The following is an 18,119-nucleotide window of genomic DNA, read 5'->3' as shown; positions in this document are numbered from 1 at the left end:
TGGCTAAGACAAGACTTGTTTTTCAAGGGGAAAAAAATATCTCACTGGTTGTGGTGAAAGTAAGTATATTAAAAACACTAAAAGGGAATTCTAACAGCTTGAGTCCAATGGTAAAAATGAAAATTTAGGTCTGGTAATCACCCTGGTTTCTGCCCAAAGTACAAACAGAGCTAGCACCAGGTCAGGATGGCCCTTGCCACCTTCTAGAATGCGGTGAGAAAGGATGCCAGGTAAAGCAACAGGAGCAAAGGGAAGCAGTGCTCACAGAGAGAGGAACAAGAACTGCTATACTGACCACTGTAAACAAAAGCACTTTAAATTCTCCCCCAGAGGGGCATTCACAATATGCACCCAAAGTGTGCCCTGCCTCAGCAGCGAGCGCAGCTCCTGGGTCCCTCCCAGCAGAGCTGCAGGGCAGGGCCTGGCTCCGAGCCTGCCGGGGCACAAGTGACCCCAGGCCTGTGCTGGTGACACCGAGAGCCCTGGCCCTGCCAGAGCTGCCTCACAGGAGGATTTCAGCCCTGTGAGAAGCAGGGAGCCCCTGCAGGCCCTTCAGGTGAGGCCACTTGCTTTAAACACAACAGGTCACACAGCAGCACAGCAGGGCAAAGGCAGCCTGCCCTCAGAGCCCTTCAGCTTGCACAGCACTTCAGGATTACTGCAGCTGATTTAGTGAATAAGAGTTGTCCATCCCATAATCACCAGCAGTTCTTTACTAATGTTATACTTCTACATTTATTCATATTTTTGCTATAAAACGGCAGGGAGATTAAAAAACAGAAAAGTGAATGAGAAAGAGAGTGAGAACATACATAATTTTTACATATGTGAGAGTTTATCCTCTTTTCACACTTTTATCCAGAAGAATTAATTTCCTTTAAAATTTCAATTAAATTACTTCAAGTACTTTACCCAATTTAATAAAATAACTATTTTATTATAATTTATTTTTAATAAAATAACTTTGCCCAGTTTATTAACTAGGCATGGAATGATTCATGTCCATTTCATACCAAGCAATAAAATCTAATTTGAGAACCACCTACTGCATTTAATAAAACACACTATCTAATAAAAAAATTATATAGTCTCCCCATCCCACCTTCATTAATGATTAATTAGTACAAGCTAAATATTTTCATCTACATATTATTAGTGTTTAGTCACAAATTTATTCTGAAAACACAAACCTCAGATGTCAAAGCATGTTCACAGACCATGAAGACTCACATAAGGTATTTGGAGTTTTGGGAAGCGCCTGGCACACCATCACCTCAGCCTCCAGGTATGGCTTTAATTCAAGTGTGAGCACCATCAGTGCTTCCTCTGAAGGAAGTTGTAAAAGGTCTTTCTAACAGGGAGACAAAACTCAAAACCTTCTTCCTGTGCTCTTTTGTCACATCATTTTCCTGTGTCATTATTGGACACCAGGTGGGCTTTTACATGTGACTCCTGAATGGCTCTCACTGACCCAAATGCTTTGTACCCCTACACTAAGATAAGAAGGGGCTGGGCTGCCCACAATATGAAGAATGCAAGAATTATCCGTGCACAACCTAATTTTTTCACCTATTGACAAGTTCAGCTGCTCTCAGGACAACTCCTGTCTTCTGCTCCCTCTGCCTCACTTCATGGAAGATTTCATGCAACCTCCACTAGATTTGGGCTTCTACTTGGATTACTGCAGCTTAAAGGAGGCCCAAGAAAGATTAAGGAAGGAAAAAGAGACACGTTGGGATCAATACTTCAAAAATCCACGGAAAAATCACTGGCATATTTGAGAGGTTCAGTAAACACAGAAGTTGCAAAAGAAAAAAAAGAAATCTCTTTATTTCTACAGTGTTCAAGAATTCACCACTGTCCACTTGTGAAAACAGGGAGAACTGCAACAATTCATTTCTTTTTGCAAATCTCTTATCTTAGGTTTTCAAAAAGAAGTTGTTCATTATTCATGACTTGTATTTAAAAACCACACTGGAAATGACTACTTACTGCAACTTCAACTTAAGAGTTAAACACAAGTAAACAAAACCAAACAAAAATTATGTCCAAATATGTTAACATACAAATATTTCAAGACTGGCCTCCTGGTCAAGTGGAAATACGTAAATAAATGTCATGCAATAATTGTGTTCTATAGTGAAAAACAACAATTTCATTCCTTTTTGCAAACATTCAATCCAGGGTCAAACAAAAGTGATATTTGTATCTGCGTATGTAATTATGCCTTTATGAATGACATACTAATAATCTTTCCCCCTCTCCCCATGTGTTGTGTAAGATCAAGAAAACCCATTAGCAAACCATGCTAATATAGTATCAGGAATCTATAAAAACTAAAATTACAGAAATCAATCCAAACAAGTAAGCTTCAGTCACTGTCAGACAGTCCAACAAACTAAATAACTAAAAAAGCTACAGTATTAAGCTAAAGTTTATTAGTGTTTAATGCAATTTCAGAACTCTATTATTAGCATAACTAATTATTACGTTTGTTTTCTTCTACCATGAACTGATTCTACAGTCAGTCTACTTCAGTCTTTCTAGTTTTATAAGCACATGAAAATCATCAAGTTCCACATTCTTCTGCAGTTATTCAGTGAGAAATTTCTTATCAGCAGTGCTATACTTAACCACATTTCCAATATTCTGGAGCTTACACCTTTGCTTCTAAAGGCAGAATCTAAAAAGTTAGTGTCCAAAATAATCAACAGGAAATTCAGCATAAAGTGACCAAGTGATGAAGCTGACTAGAAATCTTTTATATTCTTTCAAACATTTCTGCAGCTTTTTTATTAATAGCACTTGATGTAGGAACACCAAAAAGAAAATACAGAGACTATAATAGTACATAAGACAGAATAAAACAAAACCTAACAGATCAGCAAATTTGTCTCCTAAACATGTTTTTTGTTCCAGCTGACAAGAAAAATTCATGACCAGTTGGATTCTTCCTTACCCAGTTATCAGACACTTCCCATTTCAGTTTCACATCCTGAAAGACTGGCTGACTAAGGAGATATATTCCAAAATAAATCAATAGCTTTTGCTAGCTTAGCCCATGAGATTATTCCCAAGGATGAAGTACTGCAATTCTCACAGAACTGGAATGCAGCTAAGAATGTAACAGTCACTGTATTTAGGAAATCCCAAACAAAGTCAAAGTGAACAACCCAGACTTCCAAATAATTGCAATGTGACAGGGAAGGAAAACACAGTACTGAAAGACATATGCTTGAATTATTCTCCAAAACTGGGCCCAAGTCTCTACATCACTGCATAAGGATTTGTGTATGGCCAGGACTTCCAATCTTAAACCATGCACCTCATGAGAATTAATAGCCTTCCTTGCTGGAAAAGGAACAATTCCATGGATTTCAAAGAATCACTGTCCCCCTTTTGAACAGAGACATGCCCTGGTAAACTTCACCATCTTAACGCAACAGCTACAAAAAATGGGGCTTGCACAGTTCCTAGGCCAAAAGCAAAGCAGGCACACAGGCATTGCCATGGCACAACAACAATATTCCACAGCATCCCAAAGGCAGGCACAGTGGAGCTGCAGCTCCACACGAGCAGGAAGCTGAGCTCCTGCCTAATCTCCAACATGACAGTAGTTACAAGCACCAGAGTCCTACATCTGCAGTCCTGTATTTCCAGTGCCGCTGGTGAATCTCTGCTGCAAGGTTTGCTAGTTTAGGCAAAGCTCCAATGCACTTGGAGCAAAAGCTACTATTCCAAAGCAGCCTCCTGAAAAAGTCACTTGCCAAGGAGCGTATCACCTTCCCTGCATTTTCTGATTGCTGTCAAATATTTACAGCTAGCATTATCTCCTCTCCTAACAACAAATCCCCAGCTTTGCAAGCCAGAGCGCTGCCGTGGTGGTGTCTATCAATTGCTGCGTGCAGCAAGCCTCTTCAGCAGGAAGTTTCTTGAGTGCTCTCCAGATTGATAGGAACTCCAGCTTGTTTATGCTTAAATAGATTTGACAGCTTCTAACAGCCACTTAAACTTTGATGTCCCATGGAAGCCCCCCAGCCTATTTTGAAGCATCTGTTTCTAAAATTTCAGTTGTTCGTAGTGCCAGGAAGAAGCGAGGCCTTATTAACATCAGATTGGCTCTCTCCCACACTAGAACTTGGCAAGTGCTTTCCAAAAAAGCTACAAGATAACTTTATGGACTTTTGTGCTTCTGATGCATCCTTGAAGCCTGTCACTGTGGAGGGGAGAAAAATCTCTAAAAGAACCCAAGACCTCACTCACCAATTCTAGGCACGTTACACCATCATGATTTGCCAAACCAACCAACCAAGGTCTTCCTCTTGAGCCATTGGTCAAGCTTGCAGAATTCCACACAAAACCCAACAGTGCTGCTCTTAGTAATATAGACAAAATCTACAATGAACCAGTCAGCAGCTTAGCAAACATATATTATCCATTCATAACATTAAAACCTCTGAATTTGCTACGATACGAGCCGCTACCCATTTGAAGTCGTATATAATGGGTATTAATATATAATACCCATTATATACGACATTATATATCCATTATATACAATATATATATAATACACATTTGGTATTTTACCCTTCAAACTCACAGTGGTGGAGCTAACATACCTAACATCACAAATCAGCACCACTTACAAATTTGACTGGCACAATCTCATTGCTTACAAGAATTACTTGGAGTATGAATATTTAGAGCATTCATATGTCATTAAATAAAATTTCAAGAGACTACTACTTAAAAAGTACTGTCTTAGAAATTTTTATCTTTTCCCAACATCAACTACAAGCACCTTCTCTATTCATATCTACTCTGAGTTGGACAACATTTTAAGATAGGTTTGTTTATAGGGATTCCTGGTGTTATTATCCTTGTAATTTAAAGAATGAGTACTACTAACATAAGACTGATCGGATCAAGACCATCATCACTGGGGTGAGCAAGACTACTCTGCAAATAGTGCAAGATAACTTCAGCCCTATTTTTATTTATCCTTTATTCACACAGAGTTAGAAGCCTTTCTCGTAGATCCCTTTCCAGCATCAGTGTCACAGCAGGGTGAGGAGCAGTGGCCACTGCCCCAGTTTGGGATTTGGAATCAGACCCTACATCTGCAATGCACTTATTGAATACATTCTCAGGCAATTTACTCATCACTATGTACCCCAGCTACCACTCTTTACAGCAGAATATATCACTCTTCCTTTCCCTTTGCGTGTTCTGAGCCCAGACAGTAGGTTCTTGAAAATGAAAGAGCTCTGTTCGTGCAATGTCTCTATTTTTCTTATTGTTATCACAATAAAATTAACAATTCCAGAAGATTGTCATTGTCAGCTGCTCACATTAGGCCTTTCTTAAAACTTGTTCTTACATCTGACCACTTCTCCCACAAAATTCCATGACTACTCCACTCACTTTTCCATCTGTCTCAAGGAAGAACATTCTTCCTAAAGGGAAGAGCAAAACTGTAGGACTTCAGAAACTGCAGAAGTATTAGGAAGGCTTTTTAAAGTTATGTAATTATGCTAGTCTTAAGGGCAGCTGGTATCTGACAAAGGTTATGGGTGGGATTTTGTGTTTGGTTTGGAGCTTCTTTGGTTGTGGGTTTTTACAAATACTTTTTCTCTAAACAAAATATAACAGCTTATATGGAGATTGCAGCCCAGGTGAGAATTTCCCAATTATTGTGTCTATTATTATATACACACCTCAAAAAAAGTGCTGCACTGTACAGAGCAGCACTGTAAATTCCCAAGATCACCATCAGGCACTACTGCAATGTGAGGCTTTTCTTCCTGCATCAGTGCTCATGGCAAAACCAAGTCACACATTGCAGAAACATTCATTCCTGTTGCAAAGCTAACTTTAGCTGGCCTCATGAGACAAATTGTTCATGAAAAAGCCAAAATCTAAGTTATTAAGGGGGAAAAGAAATAATATTCAATGTAATAAAATTATCTTCTCTATCAGCCAGCTTAGTTTCTTCACATCATCCATTCTGTCTGAGTTATTAACATTTCCTAAAAAAATAACTATTAGCAACCCCAAAATTTATATTCTGTACTCATTTTAAACAAATATGGGTAATTACATTTAGGGAATATTTAAATCCAGGTGTTAGACAAAAAAATCAAAATGTAATTATTTTGTGCCACCTGTTCCCTGTACATTTAACAGGAATTTTATAAATAGTTTGAAGGCACAACTCTGTGGTTCTGCTTTGAACTCCTGTGTGATGCCACTAGCTATTTTCTTAAAAATCTAGATCAGAGCAATATTAATCAACAGGAAAATGTTCATGGTTTTTAGCAGAGCTATTAAATTCTTGTGCAAATACTTGTCATTTTAACTAGAAGATGCTAAACAGATTTACCAGTTAAAGTTTACGAAAGTAGCCAAAGACTTTATCTCTGAGAGCTAACTGTAAATAATGCAGATAGTTGTTGCAGTCAAAGCACTCCCTCTCCTGTAGAAAATAAACAGTTGGAAGCCTTCAATACTGCTACAATTCAAGGATTTGAGGCCATTTGAAGCAGGAATCAGATTCACTGCAGAATGACAGGCGAAAAGGGAGGGACAGAGGAACAGAGTGGGGTGTCTTACATGACACCTCTCTGCCACACTAAAATATTTTAACTGGATATATGAGAGATTCATTTGACAATGAAGTGCACCATTGATTAAAACTAAAAACCTTTGACTCTTTTCAACAATATGCTTAAAGGAGAGACAAACCTTCTGCGTGCTGCAGCACGAGGAAGACAGACTCCTCGGAGATGATGTACTTGTGCAGACACACCATGTTGGGCACGCAGCGGGGGATGATGGTCGCTCTGCTCCTGCTGCACTCACTACTTTTCCTTAGACCCTGACAGAGAACAAAAAGGTCAGTTGTACCCTCAGTTGCCTTTGGAGCCTGCTGTGCTCTGTGTTTATCAACCAAACTAATCTATCCGAGTTACTCTGGGCTTCAGAGAAACCACTCATCTGCTGCTCTATGCCCCTCGGTCCCCCGAGGCTGTGCTGATGGCATCTGGCGCGTTTCCAGAGAACAGAAGATGGCACAAAGCTGCCATTAAAATCAATTACATGGGTCAATGTTTTTATTAGAATCTCTCTCAAACTAAGTCATCAGGATGACACTCAGTTATTTCCCTGTGACCTTTTTTTAAAATTTTATTTTTGCGCGTGACCAAAAGACACTCTTAAAAAAAATTCAATTCAAGTCTTAAAGACAAAAGAATGCCTTAGCCTCACAGGTAATCCTCACATTTCCATTTTACTTTACTAAAGACAGCAACCACCTCAATAAAAAGGAAAGGAAAGGATTAGTCTCCTTGAGAGGCAATGATTTTTGGGAGGTAGTGCAGGGATGAAGTTGCCAGAAGTGAAAAAATTGATGTGGGAGGGTGGAAGGGAGGGGAGAGAGAAAGAGAAAAAAATTATGTCAATAGTGTGACCTATTACAATATTGATAAACATAGGCAGTTACATGGGAAATTCAATGTTACCCTATCTGCCAGTAGATAACGTGAGGTTCTAATATAAAATATTCACAAATGAACCTTTATGAGAAACAAACAGGTTTGCTGTATCCTGCACATACAATTTCAAAGGCCAATGCACAAAGTTAAGTTTGTGCAACAAAGGTGAGTTGTAAGCCAGATCTGAAGCAAAGTCACAAAATGTTAACAAGTAATTAAAGCTTCATGTTTGGGACACAGCTTTTTTTCCATCCTTCCTGCCATTAGCAGTGGAATTCATGTCAAGGGGAGCCTGAAGTAAATGGCCAATTCTCAGCATCACAGATGCTTTGAGTACACTGGGGTCTTGATCTGAACACTCACAGCAACATAAAAGAATAATGCAAAAATTTTATTCTGACCACATAACTGTACAGAAATGTAGTGGGTTATCTCAGTTATCTCAGACTATTGATGTAAATCATAAGGAAACAAATTTGAAGAAGGCCAGTTGTGCATTTCATCCAGAACCCACTTAGGCCAGCAGGATATTCCTCAGCTAAAAAAGACCAAACACAAAGTGCGGTCAATGTGCTTGGATTAAAAAGAATTTTCACCTTTGTCAGAAGTCCTGAGCCACCAAGGCTTCAGAGATGTTTTAAAGCAGCACATGAAATGTGTGATTTTTTACCAAAGTCTGCAAAGGTGTTGGCCTCAATAACCAGAAGCATCTCAGGTGACTAAACCAGCACATCTGAGCACTAGGGATCTTAGAGAGAAAGGAAAGGAAAGGAATGCAACCAAACACTGACAAAAAAGAATTCCAGAGCACTTAACATGTATTACCATAACAACAATATATTGCAGGGATACCTCTATAAATTACATACAAACTGATCTTTGTGTGGTGGTGTAATTTCAGAGGCCAAAAAATAAAAGATTTTACTCACCTTCAATATAAAAGTCTGCTGTGTTCTAGTGTCCATTACAAGCAAAACCTAAGCAAAAAGTAATCAGAATTTATTTAGGATTCACAGGAATAAGCGAACAAAACTTCTAGTTATAGTTCCTAAATCTAATGCTGAGGACTCTTAAAAAGAAATTATATAATCAATTTAAAAATTAAACCCCTGCAGCATACAGACTTGACAACCAGACTTCTTATTTTTTTTAGCAAAAAAATGACTGAGGATATAGGTCTCTAAAATTAGGGTAACAACAACATAAAAGAGGATTTATTTAGAGAGAAAATTGTGGATGGGTTTGCTGCAGAGACAAGAACACCTACAGCTGCAAAGAGCATCTCTGCTAGCAGTGCATCACCTCTACTGAAAGCACTTTAAACACAACAATGAGAGAAGCACTAAATAGCACCTACACTTCTAGCAAGCTCCATTTGGTTATGTGTTGAAAACAAACAAAAAAAAAAAATACATGTGTATATAAATTTAGGAAACTGCATCTTTAGAAAGCTGGAACCCTCTGCCTTCAAGTCACCCTACTCAGGAATTAAGTGTTTTCAAACCTTAAGGACACAGATGTGCTTGAAAAGCACCAGCTGCAAGACAGCCACACGAGCAGCACAAGCACAAGCTCAACCTCCTCTAGGAACAAGAGTGCCCTCATTGTTTATTTACAGCAGACATTGTAAGCTTTCAGTATAAATATTCACATACAGTAATACCAAAATATTTGGGCTTTAAAATCAAACTCCTAAAGGGCTTCTCTCCCTTGCTGGCACTGGGGTTACCTAACACTGGGTTGAACAGACAAGGAGCAGTGAAGATCAAGTCAGAGAGTCACAGACTTCTTGCAGAGGAATGACGCACCAGGAGCAACAAGGCTTCATCAGGTGGCAGAAGGAGAATCCACCCAGCCTCTCTGAGCTCCCTGCTGCAAGGGGCAGCACTGCAGCCATGCTCTGCTGTCTCTGGATGGCAGCATCCAAAACCCACTTCTCTCCACATTGCATCTCAAACACCAGATGGAGAGCTGAAGTATTTTCTCATCATTTCTCGTTCACGATATTTCACCAAAGTAAATGAAGTCACAGACTCGTCCCCATTTCAAAGACCTCCTCGTTTACAATGGTTGCAGACAGTATCTTTGGGGGAGGTATTATGAAGAGAAGTTGGTGCTACTGAGATTCTTTTAACAAAGGAATGACACACAGTTTCCATTTCAAGGGTATGGTAAGGAAAAACAGATATTCCCAGTCTTTTGAGTTTGCCAAACAACTTTTTAGGCCTCTTACACAGGGCTTGTAGAAACAGAGGAAACCAACTCAATAAATAACAACTGCAAAACTGGTTTTTGTTATCTTTGTTTAACCAATAGGTGTAAAATTAAAATTAAAGAAAAACACAAAACCACACCAACCAACCAAAGAAAATCAACAGAACAAGAGAAAAAATAAAAGCCAAAAGAAGATGCCAAAAGAAGATAAAAATGGTTTGGAAACATGTATGTGTTTACAATCACTCTCCTTCCTCTTCTCCCAAGTTTGTTTGCAACTAGACACTGTTCACATTGAGGCAATAAATACGAGAACATATGTGATTTTTTTTTTTAAATGTGCCCTTTGACTGTCAATATCTCCCAAACAGGTGTTGGCTAAATGATTATAAATTGGCCTCTGGATACACCTCTTCAACTGAGCCATACAGGACTGGCGATAATATAATTAGACCTAAAAACATCAGGCTGGTGAATGCTTTCCATCTGTTTGGCAATAATGTTTAGTTAACAATAGTCTTTAAAAGAAGCACCTTCAACTTCAGTTCTTAAAGTTATTTATAGGGCCATTCTTAACACACCAGCACTCTTGCTAACAAGAGCTTTAGCCACTTGGAAATTAATAGCCATACGGCTGTATATGAAAAGGAATAGCAGCATTTAACATCTGTATCTCTCTAGATTTACAAGCATCAACCTCATTTAAAGTCATTTCTTAATGAACAGTTCCGTGGTCTGTATTAATATTATAGTTGCATGCACAAAGATCATAAGGAGCCAAACATTTTTTTAATACCAACAGTAGGCCAATCAGTAATGAAGCTGTCAGCATAAAGGACAGAATAATAGCTTCTTTAACCCTCAAACAGGATTTGTTCATTTGTAGAGTAGAAGACACCAATTTAAAAACTGCTCATGGGTTTGCTCACCTTTATAAAGACAAAAATCTAATTTGGTACTAATTTGATACGATTGTCTTTCCAATAAAAGCCTCCTAAAGCCATCTTTTATTCCATGATAAAACAACTGCAATAACTAAAACTGTCATGAAATAATTACCTTTGATAGCATACCTTATTGCACAAATACAATTAATGTATTCCTCCCTTTCATTTTTCACACTTGCTTATCAGCACTGTATTAGCATATGGTGCAACAGAAGAGATTACTGAGCCCTCTCCCCATAAGTTGAGGTACAGAGCCACCACCACCAAGGCCAATAAAGCAGGCAGCAGCTCCCTGTAGGGTAACTTCACCTGCTGCTATATTGCAGCATCAACACAACAGCAGCAGCTACACTTTTATACCTGCAATAACAACAACTCATATCCCTGTGCCTTTGAGGTTAACTACCTACATGGGCTACCCAGTCCAACTGACCAGCTCCTTTCTTTTTGCTTCCTATCAAGCATCCTCCCTTCCCCGAGCGACTAATACCTCCACTTCCTTTTAGGGACAATTATTTCTTTGTTGATTCAGTACTAACCTTTGGCAAGACTGTTTACTTCAAAAGGGACTTCAAGAAGCCCATGAAGAGCCTTGGAAGTAACTTCAGAAATTAATGTAGTGATGGTCCACTTGGCCCTGGCCGACTGCACACTTTACAAATCAAAAACTTGTTTCAAGGGAAAGCAGCCTGCACACATTATTACAAAGATGTGGTTTAACCAGATTCTCCCAAATAATTAAAGGACAACATGAATGGTGAAGTCTAATCAGAAATCTATTTCAAGAAGGGGTAAGTCCAGGAAAGAGAGGGTCACAAGTATATTTGCTTGAATTTTTATCACTCACCCAGAGCAGAGAAAGGTCAGCAGCTCTTGGATGCATTGCAACAGTGCTGCAGAAGGGCACAACTGACCCAGGTGCCAACTTACTCTCCTCACCTCATGTTTTACAGCCAGTTTATAGACTGCAGTGCACCAAGTCTCCTGTTTGCATTCCTTCACACTTGCTTCCCGTGGCAAAAGTGTTTTTGTAATTCCAAGATTCCTTTTTAAAATGTAAAGTGACAAGTCCTCACCCTAACGGCAGGATGGGACAAAACAGGATTCCACAGAGCATTCCCTGGGACAGAGCTCTGCTGTTCTCCAGAGCAGATCACACAGAGATGCTGGCATTAGCCAAGGCTGCTTCCAGCTCACAGAGCTGACAGAACCTCTTTCACCATCTAAGTTGTAATATTTAACTTCTTCTAACAACGAAGTGCCAGCTGTAACATTCAGCATCCTGTCTCAGAGAGGAGGAGGAAGAAGGCACAGCAGGGCACTCCTGGGCACTGAGCAACTAGACTGTGACACAAAAGGAGACAAGGGAAAATCCTATTTGTAATACTAATGGATGAACAGAGTCAAGGTCCACATATCATGCTGGCTCTTACAGCTCTGTTGCTTACTCATTCTTTCTCTATTTTTTTGCACTAATGACAACCTCAACATGGCCAAAAACACTGACACACAAATAGCAATCACCACAAATAAATATCTAATGTAAATAAGTGTCTTCAGCAGCACAGACATCCTAATTTTGTACAAGCACTGGAGCTCTCAGGAACATCCCAAAAAACAAGTGAACACAGCAGCACTGCATGACAGCATCTCAGTAAAGTGCAGACAGCAAAACCCCTCCACGATGCCAAATAGGATTTCCTACTTGTGAATATTTTTTCCTTTCCTAAGTCAAGAGTTAATTCTGATGCTGACAGCAGCTACTTAAAAAAATTAGCTTCTTAGATTTGATTTACAGTGTACTCAACAGCTTAGAGGAAAATAAATTCAATTCAATTCAATACAGTAGGTCCAATTAATTGGAGAAAAATAAAATAAAACCTGCTTGGTAAATAACCATAGTCTAGCTTTAAGAAAACAGTTCATTTTAAGATCCTCTAAATGCACAGAAATTAGCAAATGTTTCGGTATGCTAATTTTTTTTAATTAAAAGATATTTCTGCAGTAAAAGCTCTTTCATATGCACTACTGATTCTTCATCAAACGTTAAGTTTCCAACTTAACACCAGTATAGCCGGTGGCAGCCTGAAGGTTTACCATCTGCTGCCACCCAAAGTCACGGTGGCCACCTTCAGAACATATGCATCAAAGCCCTGAGATAAGAGGCAGAAGGAATACTGCACAAGTCAGCAGAAGGGGGAGCACAGAGCCAGGGGCAGGCAACAGGCAAGGCACCAGGAGAAGGGAGCTCGGTGAAGCAGCAGTCACCCAGCGAGCAGCCAGCCAAGGTCACGGGGGACAGCTCTGGAGAAGGACGGGCTGCTCTGAGCGCTGCTCTCCCGCCGCTGCCTTTAACACCAGCGCACAAATCCTGACACACATTTGCTTCCCCAGTTCCCTCTCCTTTTCTGGGATTTTTCCCCCCCTTCCTTCTTCCCTTCCCTGCCTGATTTTTTCCCTAGTTTCTGTTCTTCCATAGCACAGAACATACCTGTGCTTTTTATTTAACAGCAGCCTTTAACACTAATCAAAACAAACACGTCAACACACTTGCTTACAAAAATGTGACTTTAGGTTCACTAACACAAGTGAAAAATAGCTCATGCCTGATCAAAGAAAATTGAATAAGATCTCTTACTGCAGAATCAGACAGCAGAAAGGTTTCCAAGACAAATCACAGCTAAGAGATTACTTTAAAACCAGCTCCATTTTGTTATTAAATTGCTACTTTACACTGAAAACACATCATGTAAATATTGCCACCAGTGGGCCACCTATGAACTCTGGTCCTTATCTCATGTAAACAAATGTACCCTTATCATAGGATAGATACTCTAGCAAAAGTCCTACAAACTTGAATATGCATCAGATGATCATCTAGGATTTTTTCTCTTGTGTTTACCCCACCAGCTGGAAAATGCAGTAGTGAGAGATGACAAGGAAGGAGACAAGTCATCCACCTGATCCCTGGCACGAGTATTTGGGACTGCAAGAAAAGCTCAGCTGGGGCTGGAGCTCAGCTGGGTGCTGCACCCAGGACACAGCTCTGTTGATGGGCAGGAGCAGGGGTGCAATTCCTCCTGCTCTCCTCAGCTGTGCCTGCTGTCACAAGGCTACCAGGATTAAAAGATCTACTTAACACAGATTTATTCTTGTCACTTTTCAGATTACACCACCCAGACTCTCACTCATCTCCCTCTGTCGTTACAGAAAGAGATTACATTTGGCTAATATGTATGAAAAATGTGATTATTCCTTATCCTTGTACCTGTGCAATATGAATTATCTTCAGTTTGCAATTATTCCTCCTTTCAAACCATTATTCTAAGGAACTTACATCCTGTATATTCTATGACTTGGAATAATAGTGTACTTATAAGACAAATGGTGCAGCTTTAAATAATGAAAATGCTAAGAAAGCAGCAAATATTCAAATTCGAATTTTTAAATACTTTGAGTCGGTTGGTAACAGAGAGGAAAGTCCGTTTTCTTAAAGTAAACTAAAAACTGGCCAATAAATTACAAATGCTGAAATATTAACCCAGAAAATATATCTGGCAGGTTTTACTAATGAAAGCATTTTACAATATGAAATGCCACTGGGATCCCAGAGTAATTGCCTGGCACAAATTATGTATTAAACAACTCAGTAACAATTAGGAAGACAAACTTATATAATCTTGGCTTAAAAGAAAATATCTCAATAATTTGTTTCTTTCTGAAGGCCAGAAGACATACAGTACAGCCTGTAGAAGAACATTCAACAATGTAATTTCTTTTTTCTAAAGGCAAGGGCAAAATTTGCATTACTCTTCCAAGTCTCACTCAAGTCAAAAGAAATTTTAGTGAAACATACAGGAAAGAAGCTAGAAAGAAACAGGGGTCACAACCACAAACACTGAGAAATGCTCGGATTTGTGTAAATGGAAGGATTTCAGGAAAACAAGCGGCAGGTGTTTGGGGGCAGGGAAGAAGGGACATGACCATTTCTAGCTGGCAGAAAGACTAGGTTTTAAAGTTGGGCAAGCTTTGTTAGTTGGGGCTTGAAATCTGACAGTAGCTTAGGAATAATCCCACAGCAGTAGGGAAAGGAAGGTGGTGAGCCAAGAAATCACTTTCGACAATAACTCTGTAGTTGGTTTGATTTTGTACGACTTGGCAAGCCCCTTAAGAAACTAAAAGGTAATCAAAACATCAAACCAGCTCTTAAAAGTTTATTTGTATGAATAGTTACTATTATTACTCAGTTTCAGATTTTCAACGTTTTTCTACTGCTATTTTCCATTCTGCCCTGTTTGTATGTACATTCCAGCTCCCTTTCCCCCACACCTCTCAGGCACACACAGCCACTCAGTCAAATCTGTAAGATGATCTAAAGGTGCTCACAGAGCGCACCTGAGAGCCAGGGGAGAGAAAACATCTGCTACAGTCAACTCCGTTTCACAGCTGCAACAGTCTTTAATCTCACCTGACAATAAAAGGCTGAATATTTAAGTTCCTAACAAACACTAACAGGACATAGTTAGCTACGTCTGTTACTCAGGCACAACACCACACATGCTGCCATAAGTAGGGACTATTCCTCCTACCCTTCTGATTAAATTTCATTAGAACTAGCCATAACCTGTTTGAATTCAACCCTGGATCTGCAGATTATGCATGTGAAGTTGACATATATTCTACCTATTTCAGCCTTTTGGCACTTTCACTCATTAAGCAAGACAAGTAGTGATCACACTTTATAAATAATTAATAATATTCATTTGGTTCTTTTGCGTATTTTTTAAGTCAGTTCACCAAAATGTACTGTCACCAGAATTAGGAGTTCTCAGGACAGCATGGGAGACACAAAAACTCCTATATTCACAATTAACAGAATTGCTTCCATTTTCTAAAAAACGTTATCTATCTCAGAAACTCCAAAAATAATTTTACCACAAGGCCCTGATGAGAGTATGTGATTTTATTAGGTTTCATAATAAAGCCTAACAGTGTATTGAACAACAAGCTGAGATGCATGGACAGCAGTGGAAGAACTGAACACAGCCAGTGCCAGTACTGACAGCGTGCCTTGATGGGGAACAGGGAGGGGAAAGAAGAGACATAAAAGACAGTCATTGGTTACAGAGGCATAGTTATTACTTAATGCACTCTGCTTTCAAGGTGAATCTTTAAATTGAATGAATCTAAATAACAGAGGGTTCTAAAGAATAAGAAATTGGGTTTGAAGCAGCATTGTGAAGGTATCCAGCAGCACCATAACAAAGTCGTTTCTTTAGGGGCCGGTTGTAGCTTCAAAGGAAAGATTTGCCTAGGGCAGAAACTCAGCACAGAACCTGCAACCTTGATTTTTAATTAGGCAAATTTTGAAAGCAAAACTCTTCCCTATTCCAAAAAAAGAAGTTTCCTACTTTAAGGTACATGAGATGATAAAATAATTGATCATTTGTAGTTGGTGATAACAACAGCTACAATATTTAGCTATTTGTTTCCAATGCAGTACCTCTGGTAACATTAATAAGAGCCTTGCCGCCCAAACAGCAGCACCTCACATTTCACAAGGTTTGCAGGACAAAAGCCACCTTTACAATTAGATTACACCTCCATTTTCAGAAACCTACTCACGGCAGGCTCTTTACATATTAAACATATGAAATACCTGCAAACACCACCTCGTTACCTTTTGACACCATGAAGTGAGCAAACACAGCAGCAGCAGAACTCAAAAAAAAGAATGGCTTCCTCAAGGAAAATATAAGTCCACTTTGGTCTACTAAAATAGTTAGATTTATACTACAGCCTTTGCACGAAAGGGAGGCAAGGCACATATGGGCATACTTCCCTGAATTCTCACAATAATTTAAGGAGCTTAATAATGCCAAGATCTCTAACTCTCACATTTAGCAGAAAAGGGCCAAAGCAACAAAAATTATTGAGGTGACAAGGAAGGTGAGAGGGCAGACAGGGAAAGAAAGATTGCATATTGGGAATAAACTAGGCTAAAATTAAATATCTAATCATTCTGCCTAGTCTAAAGCAGTTTGAAAAACCCAGAGTTTCAGGTAGCAACAAGCATTTTGTCCATGAAAATGAAGCCAATTCAAAACACTTGAAGAGGCTTCAAAAGAAGAACAAAGAGTGACATAACTCTAAGGGAAAGCACTGAACCTTTCAGCATTTGAATGAGGGAAGGTTAACAGCTGGTTTTTTCGAGGCAGCACTGCAGCAGGCAGACACCACTCTGGGCTTCAGCAGTGGGAGAACGAGTCTGCAAACCAACCAACACCATTTTAAATTGGTGCGTTTAAGCCAGTCTTGCACAGGGTTAGTCAAGCCAGCAGTTACAATGCCAGTGGCCCATTACTACCCACACCTATTTTCTGCTGAAACCAAAGCAGCTACCTTAGGGTTAGAATGGAAGATTATTTTCAAGCAAAACTCTGCGTGGTGCTGAGTTACAGCCATGTGCCCAAAAGCATGGCATCTTCAAGGCTGGCCCTGAAAACCAAAACCAATTGTCAGGAACAAGCACTCTATGTCACCTACTTGGCTGCAGCAAGGATACTTACACATTGATTGGATTTCTCCATGATGAGAGCTTTAGGGCATATGGAAGCAGAGAAGGAGGGAAATGACAGTGATGGTGAGGAAGGAAGGGAGATGGTGCTTTAAACCAAATGCAGGGACATCATCTCCAGCCCACAGATACATCTGCACACTTTTGTTTCATATTCACATGTATTTTGTGTATGCATCATAAAACTAAATAAAATATTCTCTGGGCTTAGAGCAGGTTTTCATTTTGCCTCCCAATTTTACAGACCCCTAAAAATATATGCTAAAAAGCAGCATACTCAGAATAAGGCTAAGATTGTGACGTGAGAATCTGGAAGAAGGAAAGCAGAGTACAAAGACACCTGAAAGAATCTGGCTCCCTTTTCTACACAGTAATTAAACATGAACTCTGAGCCCTATGATACTGCTTACACTGGACCATTCCAGCTGTATACACAGGCCTGCTACTCCTTGCATACATCTTCAGCTCAGACAATCCTGTGTTTTTGTCATCATGAGAACCCTGATTCTCCCCAGTTCTCCTTCAAAGGTCTGGACATGTTCAGCTCCTGGGATGCTTACTGAAACTGCTCAGAGAGCTAAGGAGACCTGGTACCACCAAGGACTGCAAAAGCTTCACTCTGGTCAAGCATCTTTTCCAGTAGCTGTTCATTAGCACTACACAAGAATGGAGATATTGAGAAAATCTTTCTTGATCCATTTCCAGCATTTATGCAGGCTCACTCTGTCAGAATAATTCACAAAATCCATGCACACTGAATCCATTTAGTGGCTACTAACTTAGTTAGCACCTACTACCGGGTGCTACAGATAGGTGGTCTTTCCAACATGTCTCTCTGATATGTGTACAGAGTGGAATACAGGCTAAATTCGGTACTTACAACTG

The 18,119-nt window shown here is 39.6% G+C and overlaps 1 protein-coding gene across 1 annotated transcript in view; it reads right to left on the bottom strand.

Moving 5' to 3' along the window:
* Positions 1-18,119, bottom strand: part of RPS6KC1 (ribosomal protein S6 kinase C1) — an 85,253-nt gene that overhangs the window by 21,102 nt on the left and 46,032 nt on the right. The window contains exons 10-11 of the mRNA XM_064709089.1: positions 8,426-8,473; positions 6,748-6,880 (exon numbers count right to left, since the gene is read on the bottom strand). Coding sequence (XP_064565159.1) covers positions 6,748-6,880; positions 8,426-8,473 — 181 coding nt within the window. The remainder of the gene's footprint in view (positions 1-6,747; positions 6,881-8,425; positions 8,474-18,119) is intronic.

This window comes from Zonotrichia leucophrys, chromosome 3, assembly GCF_028769735.1.
Source record: "Zonotrichia leucophrys gambelii isolate GWCS_2022_RI chromosome 3, RI_Zleu_2.0, whole genome shotgun sequence".
In the NCBI taxonomy this organism is placed as follows: Eukaryota; Metazoa; Chordata; class Aves; order Passeriformes; family Passerellidae; genus Zonotrichia; species Zonotrichia leucophrys.
This window is presented reverse-complemented; position numbering and strand designations above follow the sequence as displayed.